The 22,656-nt window shown below is 41.5% G+C and overlaps 1 protein-coding gene across 2 annotated transcripts; it reads right to left on the bottom strand.

Moving 5' to 3' along the window:
- Positions 1–2,891: 2,891 nt before the first annotated feature.
- kctd17 (potassium channel tetramerization domain containing 17) lies at positions 2,892–18,786 on the bottom strand. Of its 2 annotated transcripts, none has more exons than XM_010730768.3 (7): positions 18,287–18,786; positions 8,962–9,070; positions 8,171–8,262; positions 7,622–7,717; positions 5,498–5,623; positions 4,841–4,984; positions 2,892–3,054 (listed from the first exon to the last, which is right to left on the bottom strand). In XM_010730768.3, exons 1-6 carry the CDS (start codon positions 18,644–18,646, stop codon positions 4,883–4,885), a joined length of 885 nt encoding a protein of 294 aa, XP_010729070.2. In that variant the 5' UTR covers positions 18,647–18,786; the 3' UTR covers positions 2,892–3,054; positions 4,841–4,882. The 2 variants fall into 2 exon arrangements, with proteins under 2 accessions (XP_010729070.2, XP_010729069.2); XM_010730767.3 differs by having other exon boundaries at positions 7,622–7,720; positions 18,287–18,785.
- Positions 18,787–22,656: the final 3,870 nt, after the last annotated feature.

Raw genomic sequence — 22,656 nt, 5'->3', positions numbered from 1 at the left:
TGTGCTGGAAGAAAATGATACAAATACTAAACCTGTACTCTCAGCGAGATTGTATATTACCCATTCATTGACAAAAATATTGATACAGCTATTTTTTTTAAAAATGCATGTAATAAACACCAATGACCAGTTTGACATGTCGGTCTTTTGACGTGTCAGTTTTGCTGCTTGAACTCAAGGCACCGAATGATCCAAAGTTAAAAAGAGCCACGAGAAAAAGCCGGAGTAACAAAACAACAAACATAACTTGTCTCTGTCAGTCTTCTGCCTCCTGCTAATATCACTGGTATGATTATCATAAGCACGACGAGAAACTGCATCATCACTATTCTAACATTTATTCTGCTAATAATGTATTGCAAAGAACCTTAAAGGTCCAGTATGTCTGTTTCTATTTTACACTTGGATGAGAATGAATGGACGAGACACTTCATCTTATGCACGCACACACACACACAAACCCACACATACAATATTGTATATGCAGTCGATTTTTTTTTTCCAGATTTAATTATCAAAACGTTATTAAAAAAAAGTTGCCGGCTATGATGTTAATTCTCGATTGTCTCACATCGTAAATCGAACTGCTCACAGCCTGTATAAACCAGCCTATCAGTGTTTTACCCTACTTATGTGTGCTGCTGGTCAGTCAGTGTTACACAGGAGCTAAACAGCAGGAGGGTCAGACATAAGCTGCTGGAAGCCAACGCGCATACGCCAATATAGCTGCAGAAATCTTAGAGGCAGAAATAATCTCTCTGCTTGAGATAAACCTCAGTGGGCCTGGGTCCAAGAACTGCAGTTTATTTAGGGGTTAGTCCAGGATTGCTTTAATGAGAACATAAAGGGTACGCCTGGGGATATTTTCTTTTTCCATAAAAAGACCAAAACCAGATATGCATTTATTTATTGTAATCTGCTGCAAGATCTCCCCCACGTGACTGTTCAGCAGTTACCATGGAATCACCAAACTCACACAGGAGGACTATTTCTTTGCCCACAGACAGAACAACAAACCAATTTGATTCTGGCTTTCATTTGGGTTTTTAGATTAATTGAGATAACTGTAACACCTTCACAGTTAGCCTCTTACTGAGCTACTGGGCCTGTTAAAATATAAAACGCTCTCTCATTCTGAGCCACCTGCCACCATCATATTTTATTCTCATCCATTTGGCGACCCCTGGAAATCACTGTGTGCTCTCCAATTTGAGAAGCACTGATCTAAAATACTCAGGTACCCTTTCATCCTTTCCCTTTACGTTGTTACAGTTATGGTTGTCTGGCTCCCACTATGGATGAACTCAATTATTATTTCAGTTATTTATGCCTCCAAGAAATGCTTCACGAGACTGAGTAAAACTGCTGGACGATGCATTTTCTATGTTTATGTGGTTAAATGTTTTGACATGACTTTGGACTACAGTAGACATTTTCCAGGCTAGATGTATGTACATGTTTTATCACCTGCTCATAAAAACTGAACACCCTGTTATTTTGAAGTATTAATGCTTTATATATCCAGAATGAAAGTTTAAGCAGTGGATTTAAGGTAAATGTGCTGTCAAAACCTGATAATGAACTCGTTTTCTTATACACCATCATATAAACTGACAGGAGTTGTGCCACAGATGTGTACAAGGGATACCATTTTTGCTCAGTGGTGTAATTCCTACAAGTTTCCAACAGAGGCTGTTAAGAGTCACATTATCTAACTAACTGCTTAAAATCCATTTCACTTATACACCTGCACTGCGGCAGATTGGCTCACTGTGAGAGCTGGCAGGAGGACTTAAGTGCTGTTCCTTTTTTTTTAACAAAGACATTGACGGGGACGTTGTGTGACTATCACCATTACAAAACAGAGATACACCTCACTCCCTGCCTCTACCCTGCTCTGTGACTCTTTGTTACAGCCTTCCCAAACTCTCGCCAACAGCGCTGTCAGCTGGGGCCAAAGCTGCCTCTGGATTCAAGCCAGGGTGACAGACTGAGAAGCTGTGGCTGCTGCTGAGCATGCACCGGCACGAGGTGATGCAGGTGTGTATCGGCGCATGGCAGGGTGTTGGCGAAGGGGAAAATCTAGAGCAGTGTGTGTGTGTGTGTGTGTTTTTGTCAATGCAGTGTGTGTGCTCTCGCTTTCAGCTCTGTTGGACAGCGACTGTTTCAGGTTGTGACAGATGAAACTTGTGACCGGTAAATAATGGGATGCATATCCCACACCAACAAATGCCCGTGTCTATCTGTTTCCATCTGTCAATTTAAAGTCAACCAAACCCATAAATAACCAAGCTAAAATCTAATAATATGAGATCAAACCAGTGATAACCCACTGAGAGCAAGTATACCACTGCAACTCAGAACCAAAGTCCCACCGACTTGTGGATCTCTAAATAAGGCTAAAACAGCTGCTTTAACAAGAGTTTGTATGCTTTGTATCCAGTGCACACTGCCAAAATCAGCTCCAGCCTTAAAGGGCAGTGGAGTCCATGTACAATAAGATCCAAGCATCTGGTCCGGCGGTCTTAAGCACAAAGTTTGGTGAAACAACTGCATCCATCACTGGGATAATAGTTCATTTTGATTAAAATTCCTCAGTGTCATCTGTTGGAATTACACATCTGTAATCTGATCCTTGCACATCACTCACTATTTGTCAGATAAAGCGCGACAGATTCTCACTGGATAAGGAACAGCGTCGACTTTCTTCAGGCAGATTTGAAATTCTTGAGCACCTTGGATCAGCCAGCTTTAATCTGGATCTTTGGTTATAATGTACTAAGCTCCACTACTTCCCTTGGCAAATTAAACGTTTGCACACCAACATGATTCTTTCTATGAATAAAGTCAGTTTGACTTAAAAAATACTTTTGACCACATTGCTGCGACTGTTTTTTTTTTTTGGTCATCTTTTCTAACTGGTGTTTTGCCAATGAACTGAGAGGAATGCTACAAATCTGACCATCCATTGACGCAGCTCAACAGTGTACACAATGTCATGATAAGCCTAAATTCTTGTGATTTCTACATCCGGGACCCGTGGATCTGGAAAAGCTGTGAAATGAAAAAGAGAAATATACGTTAGGTTAGAGCAGATCCAAAACAATGTAATCCAGAAATATTTTCTAGAATCTATGGTGTGTTTGTTTGGCTGTGATGATGGTCATGATGATGAAAATGGTGACAGAATGAGAGCAAATGACTTCACTGACATGCAGAATGGCTGGACACATCAACAAAAACACACACAGCCATGTGTTGAACACGTTACATGATTTCAAATGTGTGCCCTCTTTAACGTTTACTCCATTCTCTTTGTTTAAATGTGTCCATCATGTGGTGGGTGTGTCACTGTGTGTGACTCTACAGTGAGACTGTATATACAGTATGTGCACAGACTTGGAAGGACATCTAACACTAGACTGCTGCACTCAAAGGTCAGAGATTTTTCATGTCACAGCATCGGTAATGAGAGCCCGCAGAGACACAGCCGCTCGATCGATATCTGTAACGCTGTGCCGGGGTCACTGATAGACGGCACTGAGCATGTCCGTGTTTCCACGCATACACAAGCTGGCGCAGGTCATTATGACAAACGGCGTGAGGAAGTGATATTCCCATCCAACAGCCAATTAGCAGAATTCATCATGCATGCAAAGTGCTCAGATCAACAGAGGTCAGAATTTCAGCAGATTTCTAAAATGGTATATAATGACAAAAAAAAACACAGTGTAATCCTGGTTCATTAGCAGAGTAGACAGCACCCAGGCTGGAGATTTTCTTTAGTTTATCCTATTTAGCTAATCACATTCATTAATTACATCAGTAGAGCTGACTGATAATCTAACATTACAGTTATTGTCTTTTTGTACAATTGTACTCTACATCAAACAGCTGTGATACCTGAAATTAGAGATCTACATTTCTAAAATATCATGAAATATCATGTGGTGGTCACAGACGTCTATGCAGGCTTTGCAGAGTACTGGTTCTCATATTTTTCCTATGGGTGTTTCGTATTAAAGCCTCTGGAAATGTGGCTTGAAATGGTTCATAACTATTAGAAGTTCAAAAACGTGGGCGTGGCAGGCCTTTTGATTGACATCTCCCTCAAGAATACCAACAAGGAAGCTAAGCAAAGGACTGCTGTGGACGGAAAGCAGCGAAAAGTTTTAGCCGCTTCAAAAATCAATCAGTTTAAGTAAAACTTTCACGACAGGGATGTGGAGCCATTGTTTATGTTCTCTTCAGAGCCACCAGACCAGACAGAATATTTTCACATCTCACTCTTTGTATCAACGGTTTATTTGAACTAACCAGAGTTGGTGATTGTTGGAAAAGCAGAAACATTAACCAAGGTGAGTTTTACTTTGTTTTTGTGGAAGTTTGCTGACGAGCTGATGAATTAACAAGATAATCTTTGTTTGGTAAAAGAGAAATTCAGAAGATGTACGGTTGTATTTTTCTGTTTAATAAGAAAAAATTCAGAAGATGTACGGTTGTATTTTTCTGTTTAATAAGAAAAAGAGGAGTAAAAATAATTTACTTCTTGTCAGTTTATGAGTTCATTTATTACACTAGAGCAAAGTTTGAATGGCTTTAAACGCAAGCAAATTCTCAAATATCAGTTTTAGTTTTTAGCATTTACACTCGCCTATAAGGCATATTTAATATACAGTGTTTCCAGTAAGCACTGGGTTTACTGAAGCAGAGGGACAGTCATACTCAATGCAGTGTCATGAAACACCCCAGATCTCTGTAGACATCACACACACATATACACACAGACTAAAATCTACCAGGTCTACCCACTAAGCACATCTATCGCACAGTTCCTCACCCATTCCCGCCTCTCTCTTGGGAACAAAGAAACATGACTCCCTCATTCTCTAAGCCACTCATTTGGTGTGGTATCTCTCCCTCCCTCCTCCTCCTCCTCCTCCTCCTCCTCTTTCGCGGCTTCCTCCTCCTGCATCTCCGCCGGCTTCATTGGGCATGAAGGACGGAAGGGGAGAACACAAAAGAAAGAAAACAAAACAAAAACACAGAACGACAAAAAAAATGAACACGCTGATGAGTGTCAGTGAGTGGACAGTGAGAAGCTGAGAGGTAATTATAGAGACAGACAGATATATGTCTATATATATCCATGTGAGAGAGGGAGGAAATAGACTGATACAGTAAGAGATCGTCAGGAAGACAACGAAAGGTCGATAATAGCAGGAAAGTGAGGGAGAGCTGTGTGAATGATGGAGTGAATGATTTTGTGAATGACATTTTGAGGCGAGTGACATTTGGAGCTTTCAGTGGAGAGCGCACGATCAAAGCACTCTCGCCTCCGCTTCAATGAGAGGAGATATCCCCCTTCTCTTTCACACAAGCCACAACAAAACATAAATACACACATACACAAACAAGGACAGGGACACACACAGCCTGGCAGCATTATCCTACAGCGACTCTTTAAAACATACATTTGTGTGTTTGTGAGATTCACCTTGGTTTTGTGGCTCTGCTCCGTGCCCAGTCCAGATCCAGGAGTGTGAAGCTCCTTGGATACGACGCAAAGAAACTCAGCCTGGTCCTCTGTTCCATAGCTGTAAGACGAGCCGATGTTCACCATCTAGGAAAAGACGTGGACACGGACACGTAGAGATAAACAGAGGAGAGAAGGAGTGAGTGTCAGGAAGAATTGGGAGAGTACAGCAAAGAAAAACACTGAAGTAGGAGAGAGGAAGAAACTGAGAGAGCCGAGATCCCACTAGAGCGAGGACAGATTCATGTCATGCATGGTGGGAGAGGGAGGGGGTGGTGGGTGACAGCCTGCTGTTACAAACGCAGCAGTGGACTCAACAAGAAGCATCTGTTACTTGTGGGAAGAGCTAAACAAATGGAGGTCAGCTTCTGCAGGAAACTGTGCAAATCATAGCTGTGCGGCATGCAGTGGAGGCAAAGCAGTGGGGAAGGAGGGATATGTGAGGGAGGTCTAAATGTGATTCCTAGTCTACAGTGTGGACAGCCTGACCTATTAAGACTCCACGAGGCTCGGAGTTGTTGTTGGAGAGGTCTTCAATGAACTGACTAAAGCGTTCGCCTTAAAAATTTATATTAGCACTGAAAGACTTTTTTCCTTTTACGGACAGTCACTCCAAAGATCAATAATCATTAGTACTACGTGTTCACACTGTGAGCAGTGTCGCAGCGGGTCGATCCTGCTTTCAGACTGTCGATAGTGAGAGTCTGACACAAAAAAAGAGACAAAGTGTCATAGCTACACAGTTTGAAGCTACAACTCAATTGTGTTTCTCAATAAATCATTTGGTCTATCATTTTTTCCTTTTTTACAAAGTTTACATATTTCAATTGATTATTTCTTGTTCGAACAATTAGAAAAAATACCTAATATTCACATTTGAGAAGTTGGATTTTCTTTTGGGGTTTTTTTTCTTAAAAAACAACAAATATAATATCTGTGACCATGAAAATCCAAACACAGAGAACACAAATGTAAGAGGAAGATATGCGTTAATATTATCGCATATATACAGAAAATAACTTTTTTTGTCTCTTTCTTTGGTAAACACTGTCGACCATTGTTAAGGTGCATTAGCGTTACGTACTATGCTGAGGTGTGAACCACAAGTGAGGCCGAACTGATTTAAGAGGCGCTGGATTATTTCTACGGTATTATCATACGTAGGAGCCAAAATGCGGATGTAGCTTGAGTTGTTTATTTGTTTTGATCACATATGTTCTCTAGATCAGTATCATTTCCGGATTAGCACAGGGCGTGTGGTTGTGTGGTTTCACCTTATTTTACCTTTCGACTAGGTCGCGGGATTCAGACTGAGTTGAATATTTTCTGCTGACTGTCTCATCCCGTTATGTTACCTAATGACAGGTTACATTTTTTTGTTATCCTTTTGCTAAACGAACACGATAACACATATTCAGTGTGATTGTGGCTACAATAAGCGATATACATTAAATATCACAATTATCGTCAGTACTGGAATATCATGACACCCCTAATGTAGTGACATGGGTCCCTTGCTGGCAGTGATATCGATGATGGGAATTAGCATAGACATGCAACATTTTATGCATCCACAACAGATGCATAAAACTGGCTGATTATTGTATGATGCATTTGATTTTTGTTGCTCACGTGAACACATCATTTGTGTTATTAAAAGTGTCCAAGTCCCATATTTTATAGTAGACTTAATTAACATAGATTGGACATTTGATTGCCTTTGACCTGTGATTATCACAGGCTGTACCAGTCCAGTACCACTGCAGGAAGCCTAATTCTGCGCCCTGTAAGAGTATGAAGGTAAAAGATACTGAAGATTAGGAGGTGCTGCGTCTGTGGTGAAACAACGTCTTTATATAGTGCAAAAAGATTTATGGACCCACTAGATTAGTCCTACGTAAGGTCAATAAATAGAGTGAACTAATGCAAACTGGGAGTCATAAACTGGGAGTGCAGATAGCAGGGCTCAGGTCAGGGCCAAGGGGTCAGGCCAAGGGTCAAGATTGAAGGGTCAGCAGCAGCGTGAGTCCAACCCACAGTCCAGAGCAGTCCGGTGCGGGGCTTTCTGCAGGCGCGCACGCTGACCTGCTCAAACTTCCAGCCGTCCGACATCGTGGAGACCATCTGGGTCAGCTCCTCCTCTTGGCACTGCAACACTCGGTACACGTGCTTGGGGGGCACCTGCTGGGGAAAGAGAGGAGAGAGATGTTCGTGGAGGTGTGGGGAGAGCAATCAAAGAGAAATAAGGAATGTAGTCGTGGGCTAGCTTCAACAACAGCACTTCTATTTTCATATTTCTGCACCATATTTTACCCGAGGCAAACAGTACAGTACAGTAGAACACAGGGAAAGTGGGTGTATGTTTGGAAGGGCAGTGGGATTATATAAGAGAGACTGACAGAAGAAAGGAAACAAAAAGAAAAGAGAAGAAAAGCAAAGAAAAGAGTGTACAGCAGTGTTCTCTTTACAGAAGCACTGAAGGGTGAAATCACTAACACTGCACTGCACTTACTCCAGCACACTGGTAGTACAGTACATATTATAACAGCTGGAGGCAAAAAAAAGCTTTGAGAATATAAATATAACTTGTGACACGCAGTTTTTTTCCATCACTTCAGTGAGTTCTGCGTATACCTGCGTGGCTTTAGAGTCCCTCTCCACGATCCTGTCCTTGATCAGTTTGATCAGCGGGGTGATGTTGTAAAACTCGGCCTCCTCCAGGACACCTTGAAACAAAAGAAACACACGACACTCAGCATTACTAACCCCACAGGCCTGTCAGATGAGCTGAAGTTCCCCATTATTGACAACGCCAACCATGTTACAAATGTGACCACATATTATTTAAATATTAATCATCTACAAGTGGATTTTTTAAAATACAATTCATCCATCGGTTTTAGTCAAGGATACTGGATGTCAATCAGAGTTGGTGCTTCTGAAAGAAAGCCCATCTTTAAGATGCCACTTGTTTGTTGTTTGTAACCATTTATACCAAATCTAGTACTTTTGTACACTCCAGCAGACCTTGCTTCTGCCACAAATGCTGGCGTACTACACATAAATATTCCAGTAAAAAAAGGGGGAAACATACTTTTTTCACTGAGAGTCTTTCACTGAGAGATTTTACAGGGTGCTGCAGCCACCTGAGCGCCCATATTTCCATTACTCTTACTCTAAATGTTTAGCTTCTCTGTTTACTGGTTTTTTTACACACATTTCTGGCGTTCAGGTGTGATAGCTGAAGTAACTCCTGGCAACTGTAAAAGTACCCAATGGGGTAAATGCACCACTGGTTGGGAATCACTATATATATTGTATTGTGTTGTGTTTTCACGTTTACTAAACTAGAAAATAAAAGTACTAAGAGACACTCAATCATGCATTCAGAACTCATCTGAGTAAAAACAAAACATATCAAAGACCTTCTTCAGCCAGCTCCTTGTTGTAGACCAGTTTGCCATGCCGCAAATAGTTGAGGATGGGACCGAAGTATGTAGGGTCTCTGTCGATCACATAGGCTCCCGTCTCGTCCTGTAACAGAGGGAGAATCAGACAGAACAACACTGTTCATTAGACGATTATCACATGAGGAACTGCGTGTATTTACATTACTCTGGTAAGTATTGTTGCCTGAGGTATACATCATGAACATGTTGAGTTTTTCCTGGCTTGAACTTCAGTATAAAGTTATTGTATTATAACTAATCGAATGGTTTTGTGGTCATGTGTAATTTAATGGGCAACATTTTCACGTATGTGATCACGCATTTCACAAATATATTATACTACTATATACTTTTGTGTAATAAACAGAGTATTTTTAGACCTAAAAGGTCACTAGCTGACGAGTAGTGGTGGTGGTCTATTTTAATCTGCCCAGAACGGATGTACGTATACAAGATGCATTGCAGAGGTCTACAAAATAAAAGCCCCTGACAGAGCGTTTTGTTGATGTTAGAATGATGTGATGCTTTATTGTACTTAAATAGATCATGTTTTTTCTAATATTTCTGAGTGCAAAGCTTGTCAAACAGAAGTTTTTAAGAAACGTTCTGCGCTTCCCAAATATTCCATGAATCCCTTTGCTTCCTGCTTCAAACACAACACTGCCTTTTCATTTCCCTGGAGGCTTTCCTGCCACAGCAACAGCTGGACACTGAACTTACTGCTTACTGGCACTGCAGAGTAGTTGCTGGTGACTTTGTTATCACACGTGTATCGACAACCTGCTTCTCTCCCACCTCCGGGCTACTTCTGCCAAGCCTGCCTGGCTGTTATGTCATGACTACTGCCCCTCCAATACACATACACAGACACACATCCTCCTCCTGTTCTTCCTTGTGATGATTGCTTTAAGCAGATCCCCCTTTCAGACCTGAATTCACAAAAGAGCCACTGCTGATGAAATCCATATAAAAACATGCAGGCCTCTGGGCAGCAAAGGGATCACGCAAGTGAAATGAAGAGGAGCTGTTGGGAATGAAGGATATCAGTCGCTTCGGCTGATTATGTGTCATTAACACATGGTTCAATAGTCTCTGTAGAGGCATACAGAGGACAGGCAGGAAGACAGAGGCTGACACAGAAAACCAACTCAAGACTTGTTAAGTCAGAGAATTCACAAACCAGTTCTCACGACTGTGTGTGTTTAAAAACAGAGCAGACCTTAAAAATAATGGTGAGAAAACTTACATAATCTCTGCTTAAATAAGTCCTTCACACTTCACAATTATCCCTGGACAAAAGAGGCCTTTATGAAGCTTTATGAAGAGCATGTGGAGGGAAGACAGATACACACAGTCAAAGAATGAGAAGATGTTCATCTTAATAAAGAAAACCTGCTCCCTTCACATGACTGGGTCTTTTTATGGCTGTTTGCTGAAGCGGCAATGGACGATCTTAGCCTCCAGCAACATCACGTACATATGACGTATGTTAGTGGCTCTTCACTCATCCACACACAGCTCATGTATCTGTATGCAACTCTTGGCTGGTGTGTTTGGACTGCTGCAGGTAGTAGGATTTATTACTGCTTTAAATATTTTAAAAAGTGCTTAACTGGACTTTCGGGTTGTTCATGCAAATCCCAATTTGTTTATTTGGCGCTGCGACTTTCAGCTTCTATCCTTGTTCTGACACCCCCACGTCAACATGTTGCACTGCAAACAAATGAGCTCTTTTACAGCCATTTTACTACCCTCATCTTCTTCCATTCACTGCATGGAGGTAGTTTTAGGTAGTAGTGGTTTCTTCTAACCTGTGGGCTGTACTGTAAATGTGTTTGCTATGGAGGAGTCGGAAGGTCGATCTGTGTTTTAAACAGCAGGTGGGAGGTGGCAAGTATTATCAATATCATCATGACAGATGCACCAGTGAGGCTCTGAGGTGTTACACCCCTGCAGAACCACCAACACCATGGTCCTGCCTCCACTCCCATCTTATGGAGCTGGAGGCAGTGACACCTGCTCTTTGGACGTTTAAACGTTGCTCATAACTTCTTACGTAAGAAGAGAATTATCCTGAGTGGATCTCATGTAGAGATTAGTTGTTACTGAATATTTTAATCTATAAAGTCAGTCAAGTTTAATATGTTTGTATGTTTGTCACCCTAAAAATAGAATGTTTGGATGTTACAGTCACTTCACCAATTCAACCATTGCTCAGGTTTTTACTTTGCCTCGGTCTAGACCTTTGGGTCCTCCTAATCCACCGTGTTGACCGATTCTCTGAATATAGACATTTGTAACAAGTCAGACCTACCTGTCAGTAATTATAGATAAGCTATAGACTTGAGCCTTACTATTTGAACGGGTGAGTTACATTCAGACTCAGGACAGCTAGTTATGAATGAGGAAATTAGCTTTAGAGACTAAAACTGTTTTTTGTACCAGGCTGTAAACAGGTTTATGTCTGCTGTGAGGTTGGACATTTTAATATAGGGGGTTTATGGAGATTCTGTAGCCAGCCTCAAGTAGCCGTTTGAGGAACTGCAGTTCCTTCCGCATTGGCTTCACTTCACAGCCATGAACGTTGCGGCTTAAGTCAAAACCAATTTAGTACTTCTAAAGACTGAAGACTATGAAATGACTTCTCAGAAACACTAACTGACCCTAACTAACTTCACAATCAGCTGGTGCAACCCATCCTGGTCATAATACACCTGCAGAGTAAATTCTGTATGCCAGCAAAGCTTCAACACGAAAAGATATACACAGTCACACAGACAGGAGAGCAGGGATGTTCTCATTTTTAATGACAGATGGTGTGCTGTCGGTCCAATTTATATGAGGACTATCACATTCTTCCTGACACTCATCAAGTCCAGCCAATCTTTGCCTGGTGTGACGTGACAGGAGCTTCTGATGAGCCGGTTCTGATGTGAGACATGGAACGAATGTAATGAAAAAGGAAACCTGCACACCCGAGTGAAGGATGGAGATGTGGCTGGATGAGGGATGGATAAATGGGGAATAAGAGGAAATGTGTCAGAAGAAACGGCGAGACAAATAACCTCCTATTAGAAGTGAAGGGTAGACATACTTGCAGATACCATATTCGTTTCAAAATACTTTGTTTGTCCCTCAAGGGCCAATTCAAGGCAAGAGAAAAGAGTGCATAGAGGGACCCTGCCATAGAGACGAGAGGGTGAGGACACAAGGGGTTTCTGTGTTTGTGTGTGTAGGACGGAGACAGACAGCATGGAGAGATGGGATATGAAGACCAAGAGGCAGCTTTTATAGATACAGTGTGTTTGAGTATATGTGTGTGTGCAGTGAAAATCACAGTGATTAGAGTGTGTAAGGGATGAGCACACAAAGCATAGACAGATGCACGCGCGCACACGCACACGCACACACACACACACACACACACACACACACACACACACACACACAATCCTAAATGAGCGGAGGAGCTGCAGTGGAGGACAGACCGACGCCTCATCAACGTGACTTGACTTGACAGCGTGGGCATGACAACACTAGCGAGAAGCTTCCTGGATGACACACGCACACACACACACACACACACAGAATTAGTAGCTGTTTGTTGCGACAGATCCATTTGCAGCTGCAGTTCATTGACTTCTCACAAGATAATATTTTCAGCTGTTGTAGTGTAGGACAGGGACACTAGTTGGTGAGTTAATAATTGACAGAACAGTCGTTCATGGAAATATGATGTGACTCCACAACATCTCTCTGTAGAGGTAAGTACATCCCACAGGCCACAGTACCACCAATAGTCAAATTAAAAACACACACACATTTTGACACGCCTGCTGCATTCTGCTGCTTGCCTGAGCATGTGTAAACACTGGGGCTGAAGGATACTAAAAAAATGAAAATTGTACATGCATGACATGTCTAAGTTTGCAGTTTCATTTGGAAATAATTCGATAAGAGGCAGGTTTAAGAGAAACTAGGACAGTCGTTCAATTTTCTGGTTGGTTCAACACGACACCTAGCTATCAGTATCATCCAATCAATACTCATCGATTAGTTCAAGGGCATCTTACACTTACTGTAAGGTCCTGGTGTGGTATAGCTGAAAAAAAACAGGATGCATAATGGTATTTTATATATTTTGTCAAGGATTTAGATAAATATTAATAATATTAATAATAAGTTGATTTATCACATTGCAGCATACATACCTTGTGATGTAGATGCTGTAATGATAACACACACACACACACACACACACACACACACACACGCACACACACTGATCTAAAGGGGTGCAAGAGTTGTGAAAAAAACCTCTTGATGACATGAGTGTGATTTCTAATTAGGGATCCGCCTAATTTATCATTGCTGGCATCACAGATGGTCTGCCTGAACCACTGACTTCTCAGTGTTGGAGACATCTTTGATGTAGGAGGCATCGCGACTGCTCCGCACTGATGAACACATTTGATTTTATGAAGTTCTCCTCCTTCCTTGGTGAATGAAACAGCTTTGTGCATTAACAAAAAGGTTCCCGGGGGCCTCCTTAGAAAAATGCATTCTTTGGATGTTCTAAAAAGCCTTGTAAATGTTGAACTTTTCAAACTAGATCTCTGATCTAAAATGATCTCTATCTGATCAGATTTATGCTGAAAAACTGGACAGTTTTTACCTGATATGGACAGATCTAACAACCCAACAATCACACAGCAGAAATAAACATAACAACAGCCAGTCACTTAACAGGTCACAGGTTCCTATCGCAAAGCATATATCTTGATCAATATGGAAAAATGTGGCAGCCACATATTTACATAAATGCAGATAGATAGTTGCTGCTTTTCTCCCTGCAACCGATACTACTTCCATCTCTCTTCATATAATTAAAGCCGTAACAAGGAACTTTTATTGTGTGTAGATTTTGGTGGCCCATGTGGACAAAAGTGAGTTTACAAAAGTGTTTTCACCACCTTGTTTTGTCGAATTTCGAGGGGAATCCAACAAAATGGAATCTGTTGGCACATGGTGGTGGCATTAAGAATGAAAGAAACAGCCACACTTCTCACTCCTTTGTTTTTGTAGGTCATATATCATCAGGTATCAGTTGAGGAAAAATGTGGTGATAAATGTCGAATTCAAGCCTGACTGACTAAAAAGCTTTTATTGTGTAGCCACACAACTCTGTACTATTTATTCAAATAGAAACCTTTGCTCTAACATGTTTTTCATATTCACTGTGCCTGCCAACGCCTCGCATTAGACCTCAGAGTACGGATAATGTGATAAAGCGAGTCCTGACCTGTGGTGGAATCCATGTTGAAATCTAAACGTCTCCATGTAAGACGACCCAGGTTAAAGCATCAGGCCATCAGAACTCAACTGTATGATCCACTGGGTATTTAATATGAATTAAACCATTGATAATCACAAAATCTGTGGTAATACGATTATGTGGCTATAGTCTGTAACCGGCCGCTGCATTACACCTGTTCTGCCAACATCATCCAGCATCATTAAAGCTCAGTCTTAGCTACATTATGTAATTGGCTTGGGACGCCATGCGGTCAGCTCGGGTTGTATTAACGGCGGATAGCTCTGGGTTTGGTTCTGTGTGGGGGAAGGGCTGCTGAGGTGCTGGTAATCTCATTAAAGACAGTCAAACACGGGCAGACACGTCTGTGTGCATGTGGGTTTAAAAACAGCCGAGAAGCCCTGAGCAGAAACACACGAACGTCAGCGGATTAGAGGGGGACTCCGGTGTGGATAAAATCAGCTTCTCTGCCTGGGTTAGAGACGAAAACACACAGGATGAACGGCTCCTCTGGTGCCGTTATTTTACCAAAAAGCTACAGCTCTTCAGCCGGTTCTGTTTGCTATTCTTGGAAGCTTGGTGCTTTCTAGGAAGCAGCCCATATTTACAGCAGTTATGAGTGTAACCATTGTAATCCAGGTTGTGTCTACTGTGGGCGATGCACGAGAACCTGTACAATTTAACACCTTTGATTTGCACTGTGAACAAACTTCTTGGGTTCCAAACCAATTTATTTTTGCTCAAAACGCTCTGATTCGGCGCATGAAACGGAACAAACTGGTTCCATGTTGGTGAAAAAAGCAATGTAGGTTCAAATTGCTCTGCATACCAAACAACATGAAGCAGAGGCTGGCTTCAGCCCGGTGCCTGCTGGGAAAGTGTACGCTGGCTCGCTGAGTTCTTTCAAAGACACTTCAATATGCACTACACGCTTTCCCTGACCTAGTTTTGTGACAGGATTTTTCTGCGTGTTTAAATTATTGACTCCAAAGTCGTTTAGCAGAGCCTCTCCTTTCAGGTGAGGCGTCTAGTGATCGTACTACAATTATTGTTGTGTAGGTATCTATCTGTAATGGTGGGATGTTTGTAGTCAGCTGATGCTGGCACTGGTTGGTCTGTGACATAAACTTTAATGCGTTTATACGATTGCTGAGCCGAGACGAATAAACTGAACTTGTAGACAGATAAAGTTGCATGTGCGCTGCCTTTTGGACAATGATAATTCAACTGTGCATCCAATCTGTCATCAATTATGCTATGCTGAGTACATTCACAGTGGTTAAGATCAGTATGTACTTACTGATTCAAAGAAACGTTGTTTGTATTCAACATGAGGCTTCTGGGAATAAAACCTCGGAATAAAAACACATTTTCCTTCTGATGTTACATTCCTACTGTAAGCACTCTTGTGACTTACAAACAGAACTAAGACGACATGCACAGGACCCTGCAGCGCTGCATACATCTGATGACCTCAGCCACATGCATATTTTTGTTCTGTAAAATCCTCCAGAAACCAGTGTTTTGATCTTGACTTAAAAGTCAGAATCTCTGATTATAATACAAATGAATCAGACCTTCTAATAACCTGACATGTCTCTCTCTGGTAAAAAAAAAAATACACTTGCATTATCTCTAGTGAACCATCTAATAAAGTATAAACTAAATAGCGACAGGCTGTCAGATGCCCGACAAAAAGCAGCTCTGATGCTTCTCGTGTTGGTAGGTCACACCTCACAGATGATTCAGAGCCTCGCCTGCAGGTCACTTCATGTATTCAGGATGACAGCAGTGTGACAGAGCCAGAAAAAAGAAAATTAAGTCTCTCTGCGTCTCTCGAGACTCAAGAGTTTGTGATAAAGAGCAGAAATAATAATAAAGAAAAAAGACGCAGGCGAGTAAAAGGACAAACGTGCGATAAGCGCTCACGGTGAGTCAGCTGCTGAGAGTGAGGATGAGGAGACGGGAGGACGATGAAGACAGGGATGAGGGAAGGAAAGAAGGGATATAGGTGTGTTCGTGCATGTGTGAGGGAGGCAGAGTGAGATTTGGTGTGTCGCTGTGCGTCTTGAGGCAGTGCAGAGGGAGCTCCTGAGAGGTCGCATTGAAGGTCACATGGGTATATTCTTTCCACAGAGCCTGGCAGTGCAGCAGGGGAAAAGTCAGCGCTGCTAGCGGACACAAGACACGGTTTGAAAGCCTCCACTGGATAACCTCTACAACACACGGTGTTGACACTAAACACAAGCCGAGGGCTGTGTTTAGTGATATGACAATGTATACTGTGAGATGATAGAAATCTGTCAACGGGTTGGTATTATCAGTCTGTGATGTGCTTTATTACCTCTGAGTATATTAGACCATTATGGGTAAATCAATAAACACGATTTAAGCAAAATATGATGCAGTATCCTGTTTTTTTCTAATAGATTTAATTTCAACTGAACTGACATTGTGTTATTTTATCCATAAACAATTGATTTTCCAAAAAACCTGACAGAAGGATCGCCTCCTGTTTCCTCATTAAAGTTTTTTTTGGGTGGGGGTTCGGAGTTTTCCCGTATCTGAATTGAAGCTCTAAACATACAGGGTGCTGTATGCTGTACAGAATTAGAAGATTTGACCTGACTAGGGCTGCACCTAACTACCATCTCTCATGATCGACTTGAGCGTTGAGTCTATAAAATGTCAGCGAATAGAGAACGCCACAAGGTCCCAGAGGCAATTGTGATGTCTTTGTATGTTGACACTAAAAATATTCTGTTTACTATCACAGAGAAAAAAAGCTGAAACTCAAACTAGTCCAATTTTGCTATTGTTGCTTCGAAAATGACTCATTTCCTGCCGGCTCTGTACTGTGCTAATAAAAGGCATAAAGGCACAATGACCAAAACAATATATCTAAATATAGGCACGGCTCACTCCCTATGGCCGATCTTCTTACAGACGCTAAAACAGTGTACATTTTGGAAGTGAGAGTTCACCTGACAGCCGAAAAGTGTCAACTTACAGCCGACTCCGGTCTGCGAGGATGACACCCGTCTTTATCTGCCACACACATGCATATCAAAGGCTGCGGCATAATAGAAATCTGCATCATTCATGAGCTCTTCCAGTGTGTTGAGTCTACATGTGACTGGGAGACACACAATCTCTCTCTCTCTCTCTATAAGATGCCAGCTGTACGGCTCCTGACTGTGCGGCTCCCTGCAGAAGAGCAGCAGGCACGTGTTCATCCATCTGACCCGAGCTACATTCACACCACAAAATGATGCTGAAACACACACACACACACACACACACAGAAAAAAAACAAAGAAAGAGTGGGAGATACTGGATATATACAGCATATCAGCCTTCGTTAGACAAGTAACGCAGGCGTGCGCGGACCCTAAACGAAGTTAGAGTAATAGGTTCTGGAGACCGCACAGAGATAACACAGTTATCGTATAGGGTAGTTAGTCTATTTAAGGCTACTGTGATGCTTTAAGGGATGAAAACATCATAACACATCATGCATTTGTTATTTTACCATTCATTTTCTAATCAGGGAGGCCAAAACTGGCTTTACTTCATGCCTTGACCTGCAGACATATTTTAGTCAGGTTGCAGAAAATGCATCTTTAATAACATAATACAACATAATATGTGTCATAGGGATAAAACTAATGTTTATCAAGCCAGACTTTGAACCAATGAACAATGTAACCACAATGTAAACACACACACACCAGTGTAAACTCAGTATGAGTGTAACTCTGAGTCACTACAGGAATGTTATAAAAATGTTTTTGTATATAGCACTATAAATGTTGTCTGAATATCATAACAAAACATGACATTGAAGCGTTACTTTAATGTAACTGAGTGAGGTCAATGGCAGCCTCGGTGCTGCAGGCGTGCTAAGCCCCCAAACTAATGAGCATTTCTCGCCCGGAGTGAAGCTCCGATCACCGGGAGTGATGGAGGTGCCCTGGCCGGACTCACCGTGTCTGAGTGCAGGTCCTGCTGCTGGCACAGCCGGTACAGGAACGAAGTTTGCTCCTTGAGGAGGGTCTGCCGCGTCGTGAGGAACACCGTGCCGCCGACGTTCAGCCGGACCCACTTCCCGTTATTCCCGCCGGTAGGGTTGATGACCGAGCCGTTACCGATGCTCTGCGTCGTCGTCCCGCCGGGCTCCGTCGTGCTGGTGGCGGTCGCGGAGGTAGCGCTTTCTCCCGCCTCGCTGTCTTTGTTGTTGTTGTTATTGTTGTTGTTGTTGTTGCTGTTTCGGTGCTGGCAGCCGTGGTGCGGAGACAGCGCGGCGACGTCCGCCGGTTCCCGCTGGTCGTCCGCTGTCGAAGCCATTTGGAAACCGTTAGACACGAAGTGAAGACGAGCGAGGGCGTCCGTCCGTGTCCGCCGCTGCCTCGGCTTCTTTCTCTCCTCACCGCCGGAGGACGCTCCGCCCAGAGACCGACACACTCGCAGATGTAGCGCGTCAAGTCTCCGGAAATTACAAGTACTACATCCGAAAGGCACTTTCAAAATAAAAGCTCCATTCGAGCGGCCGTCTTCCTTCAACATAAATCGTGTGTACGACGTAATTAAAGCAATTCACTCAAACTGTTCATTTGTTATGTGGGTCATTTGTGCAGCAAACCCAAGCTTTGTGTGTATGGGACTTTAAAAATGTATTGTAATTTGATTAATTATCGACCTCTTTGCTTTGCATACATGCAATTTAATTATTTCTGTCTCATATTCTTTGCAGTGACTTGGACTAATTGCTAGTTTACATGTATCCTGAGTTGTCAGCCTGCTGGTAAAGAAAATAACTAATAAAAAAGTAGCATGCATTGTATTCCTTCAAAGTACCAAAGTTAAATATATACAGTATGTCACCTGGATTATATTCACCTGATCTGCCATATGCTTATTACTTAGTTGTGTAAGTATTAAACGAGTTATAGGTGTTGGTGTTAACGGCTCTTTATTAAAAACAAGTCTTAACGTTTTATTTTGAAAGGAAAAGTTGCCCGATTTTCGTGTTTTGGTGTTGTTCTCTGAAAAACTTGACTTGAAAGACCGAGAGAGGTGGATCTTGTAGTTTTTGTAAAACTACTACGAATACTAAATAAAAGAGTAAACACACCACAATTTACAATATGTGACGAATATGTGACGATTTTCATTATTGTAAATATTTGCATTAAGTCAGTCAGATAATTTCGTCCAACACCGTGTAAACCTGAGTAACCTGATTGCACAGAACCGAAGAACTACAGAATATTTTAAAATATTTTTAGTACATTTCCCTGATGGCTCAAATTTAAATAATTAAATTGTGGAATAAAATGTTTGTGAAGACACGGCAGATAAATCATCCATATTTTTTTATGTTAAATCAGAGCACACTGTCATAATGCTGTCACTTTTGGACAGATGCTGAGAAATGAGAGCTTTGGTGACTCTAACAGGAACATCTCACTGTGTCTAATGGGTGCTGTTCAGTAGAAACAAGTTAATTGATTTCAAAATGCATTTTATGCTGATGTACTAATGAATTAGTCAATAGTTTAATCACAAACAATCAAGCTGGTGTCTGTCTGGCTCAGTCATTAAATTAAATGATGGTAACACTAAATTCAAATGGACTGCACATTTGACAGTTAAAAATTAAGCCAATGGGACTGTCTCGTGTCTGCATTTTACCCTTTAATTGTTAGGTTTTAGTCGTGATAATGTACAATGTCTAAGAATTGAAACTATTTTGCAAATCTTTTACATTGTGCCCATGATCACAGGTGCGCCAGAAGACTATTCACTGTTGTGTCAAATCATTTGAATATTCTGATGCACTGAACAGGAACCCATGACTTGTTCTGTCTGGATGTCATGCCTCTGTCATGGCTGATGCAGATGTAGGCCTTGTGGTGAAGAAGTGAAAGTTGTAGGTGTGTTAGAGACCCTAATGAATTGCCATGAGAACAGACATAAGCCCCCCACCTGCTTTTCCAACCAGCTGGACAGCCTTCTGGTAGTCCATCACATGTACCACAACACAGAAATGGTTAAGAAGGGCACAGAGGAAATAAGAAAGTCAGGTCTTTTAATATGGTTCACATATCAAAGAGATATTGTGCACACCCATTAAGCAATTTGTGTTTCCATTAATGGAGGGTAATTCAAAACCTACATGAAACCTCCATAAAACTGCTCATCATATTAAATGTTACCTTTTGTAAAACCAGAAACGGATTCAATATTTTTCCTACTAAAAAGTAGGGAAAATATTAAATCCTTATGAGTGGAAAAGCGTCTGAAGACAGCTCTAGAATAACAAAATGCTTTCCACGTTAGCAGTTTTTTCAGGACGATTACCCCAGTGTATATATTTTAAGCTCTGATCTTTGATCAGATGTGCTTTTTGTTTAGTGCTCTTTAGCAAATGTTTTAGTGAGCTGAAGATAGAAAGAACAAAATATTCTTCCCCAGACCACATAAATAATATATAATACAATATTTTATAACAGCTCTTTTTATCCATCCCCTGAAATAGAGTACATATCTTAAAATTGACTTTGACACTAATGTGCTTCATAACCTCTGACTTTATTCTCATAGCAACTCCTGGATGCAGCCTCCCTGGTCTCAGGTTGTTACGGCAACAGATGGTTTTACACAGATGGTCCTTGAACTAGAGGTCTTTCTTGTAGTCTGAAACAGAACCAGTCTGACTTTTAGCCATGCTGTTCACAGTCTGGAAATAGCAACATTATGCTGTTGTTATGTGTTTTAGTTTCTTGTCTTATCTCTGAAGCCTTTTCAGGATGTAAAATATGACGAATACAGTTATTGTTACATTTACTGTGGAGGATTCTGGTCTTCTCCTTATCTCTTCTACCTCACATTACACCCACTCTAGTTGTAGATTTACACATGAAATGGTTGGTAGTAGGGTGGGCAATATCTATATATAGAGGCAGTGTTAGCCTACAGTAAATTGCCCATTTCAGCTACTGTAGTAATCCATATTATGGCAAGAACTGCTCAACTAACTGTCGTCAGGGCCGCCCCAGGAAAGGAAGACCAAGAGTTACCTCTGCTGTAGAGGATAAGTTCATTACAGTAACCAGCCTCAGAAATCACCAATTAGCAGCACACCAGATTAAAGCTGACATAAATGCTTCACTGAGTTCAAGTAGCAGACACATCTCAATGTCAACTGTTCAGAGGAGACAGTGTGAATCAGGCCTTCATGGTTGAATTACTGCAAATAAACCACTACTGATGGACTGGATGAACTGTATGTGCCAAGAAATACAAGAAATGTACATTAGATGAGTGGAAATCTGTACTGTGGTCTGATTTGTCCAAATTTCAGATTTTTGGTTCGAACCGCTGTGTCTTTGTAAGGTGAACGGATGATATCTGCATGTGTGGTTCCCAACACGAAGCACAGAGGAGGAGATGGTAATGTGATAATGTGGGGGTGCGTTGCTGTTGCAGCAATATTGGATAGTAGAGTCTGTAGCAGCACGAGTGCCTCTGTGAGGCTGTACTTAGGCACAGCAATAGTCATCACCTTGGTTTAGCGTGACGGTATGGAAATTATGCTAATTAGGATAAACCCAAAGCCAGCTAAGGCTGAGAGGGAATATAATTATTACTTTAGGTATTTGGTCATAAACCAAAGTAGTGGACACATTAAAAATGTTGACTTTGTGGTTCTAGATGGAAAGTCAGGAGAACGCCAAACTCAGTAAGCTTCATTCTTTGGGTACAATGGACCATGTCTTTATATGTGTATACAACATTTCATGACAATCCATCCAGTAGAAATAATTCATTATATTAGGCTGGACTAAAACATGCTCCTAGTCTGGCTTAAAAGCTGTCAGCTGGCTGCCAACAGAAATATTCAGCAGAACCATCCTCCAGATACCACATATAACATCACACCCACACAGTGTTCCACAATGTAACTGTTTGTGTGATGGATTACATATACATACATCTCCGCAAGCACATTCTCTCAACTTTCAGATCAAAACCCGAAATCTAAAAACCTTTGAAGTGTTAATATTGACATAAGACATGCATGATTTGTGCCCAAAAAAAAAACATACTCTGTTTGGGTCACTACAGTGTGGTGGCTTTATTTAAAAAAAGAACAATATCAGAATCGAGTTACAGTATTAGTCTTACTCTAGTCGCATTGCTTCTGGCATGAGACTGACACAGGAAAACAACATGATTAGTCTTGCATGTGCCTAGTGGAAGAATCAAGATAAACTTTTGGCTCTGGAGTTCAGTGACTTGCACAGACAATAAACCTCTGACCTAACTCGATTTAAATGAAATGAAAACATGCA

Source organism: Larimichthys crocea, chromosome XVI, assembly GCF_000972845.2.
Source record: "Larimichthys crocea isolate SSNF chromosome XVI, L_crocea_2.0, whole genome shotgun sequence".
Lineage (NCBI taxonomy): Eukaryota > Metazoa > Chordata > Actinopteri > Sciaenidae > Larimichthys > Larimichthys crocea.
The sequence above is the reverse complement of the archived record's forward strand: the minus strand, read 5'-3'. Positions and strand labels throughout refer to the sequence as shown.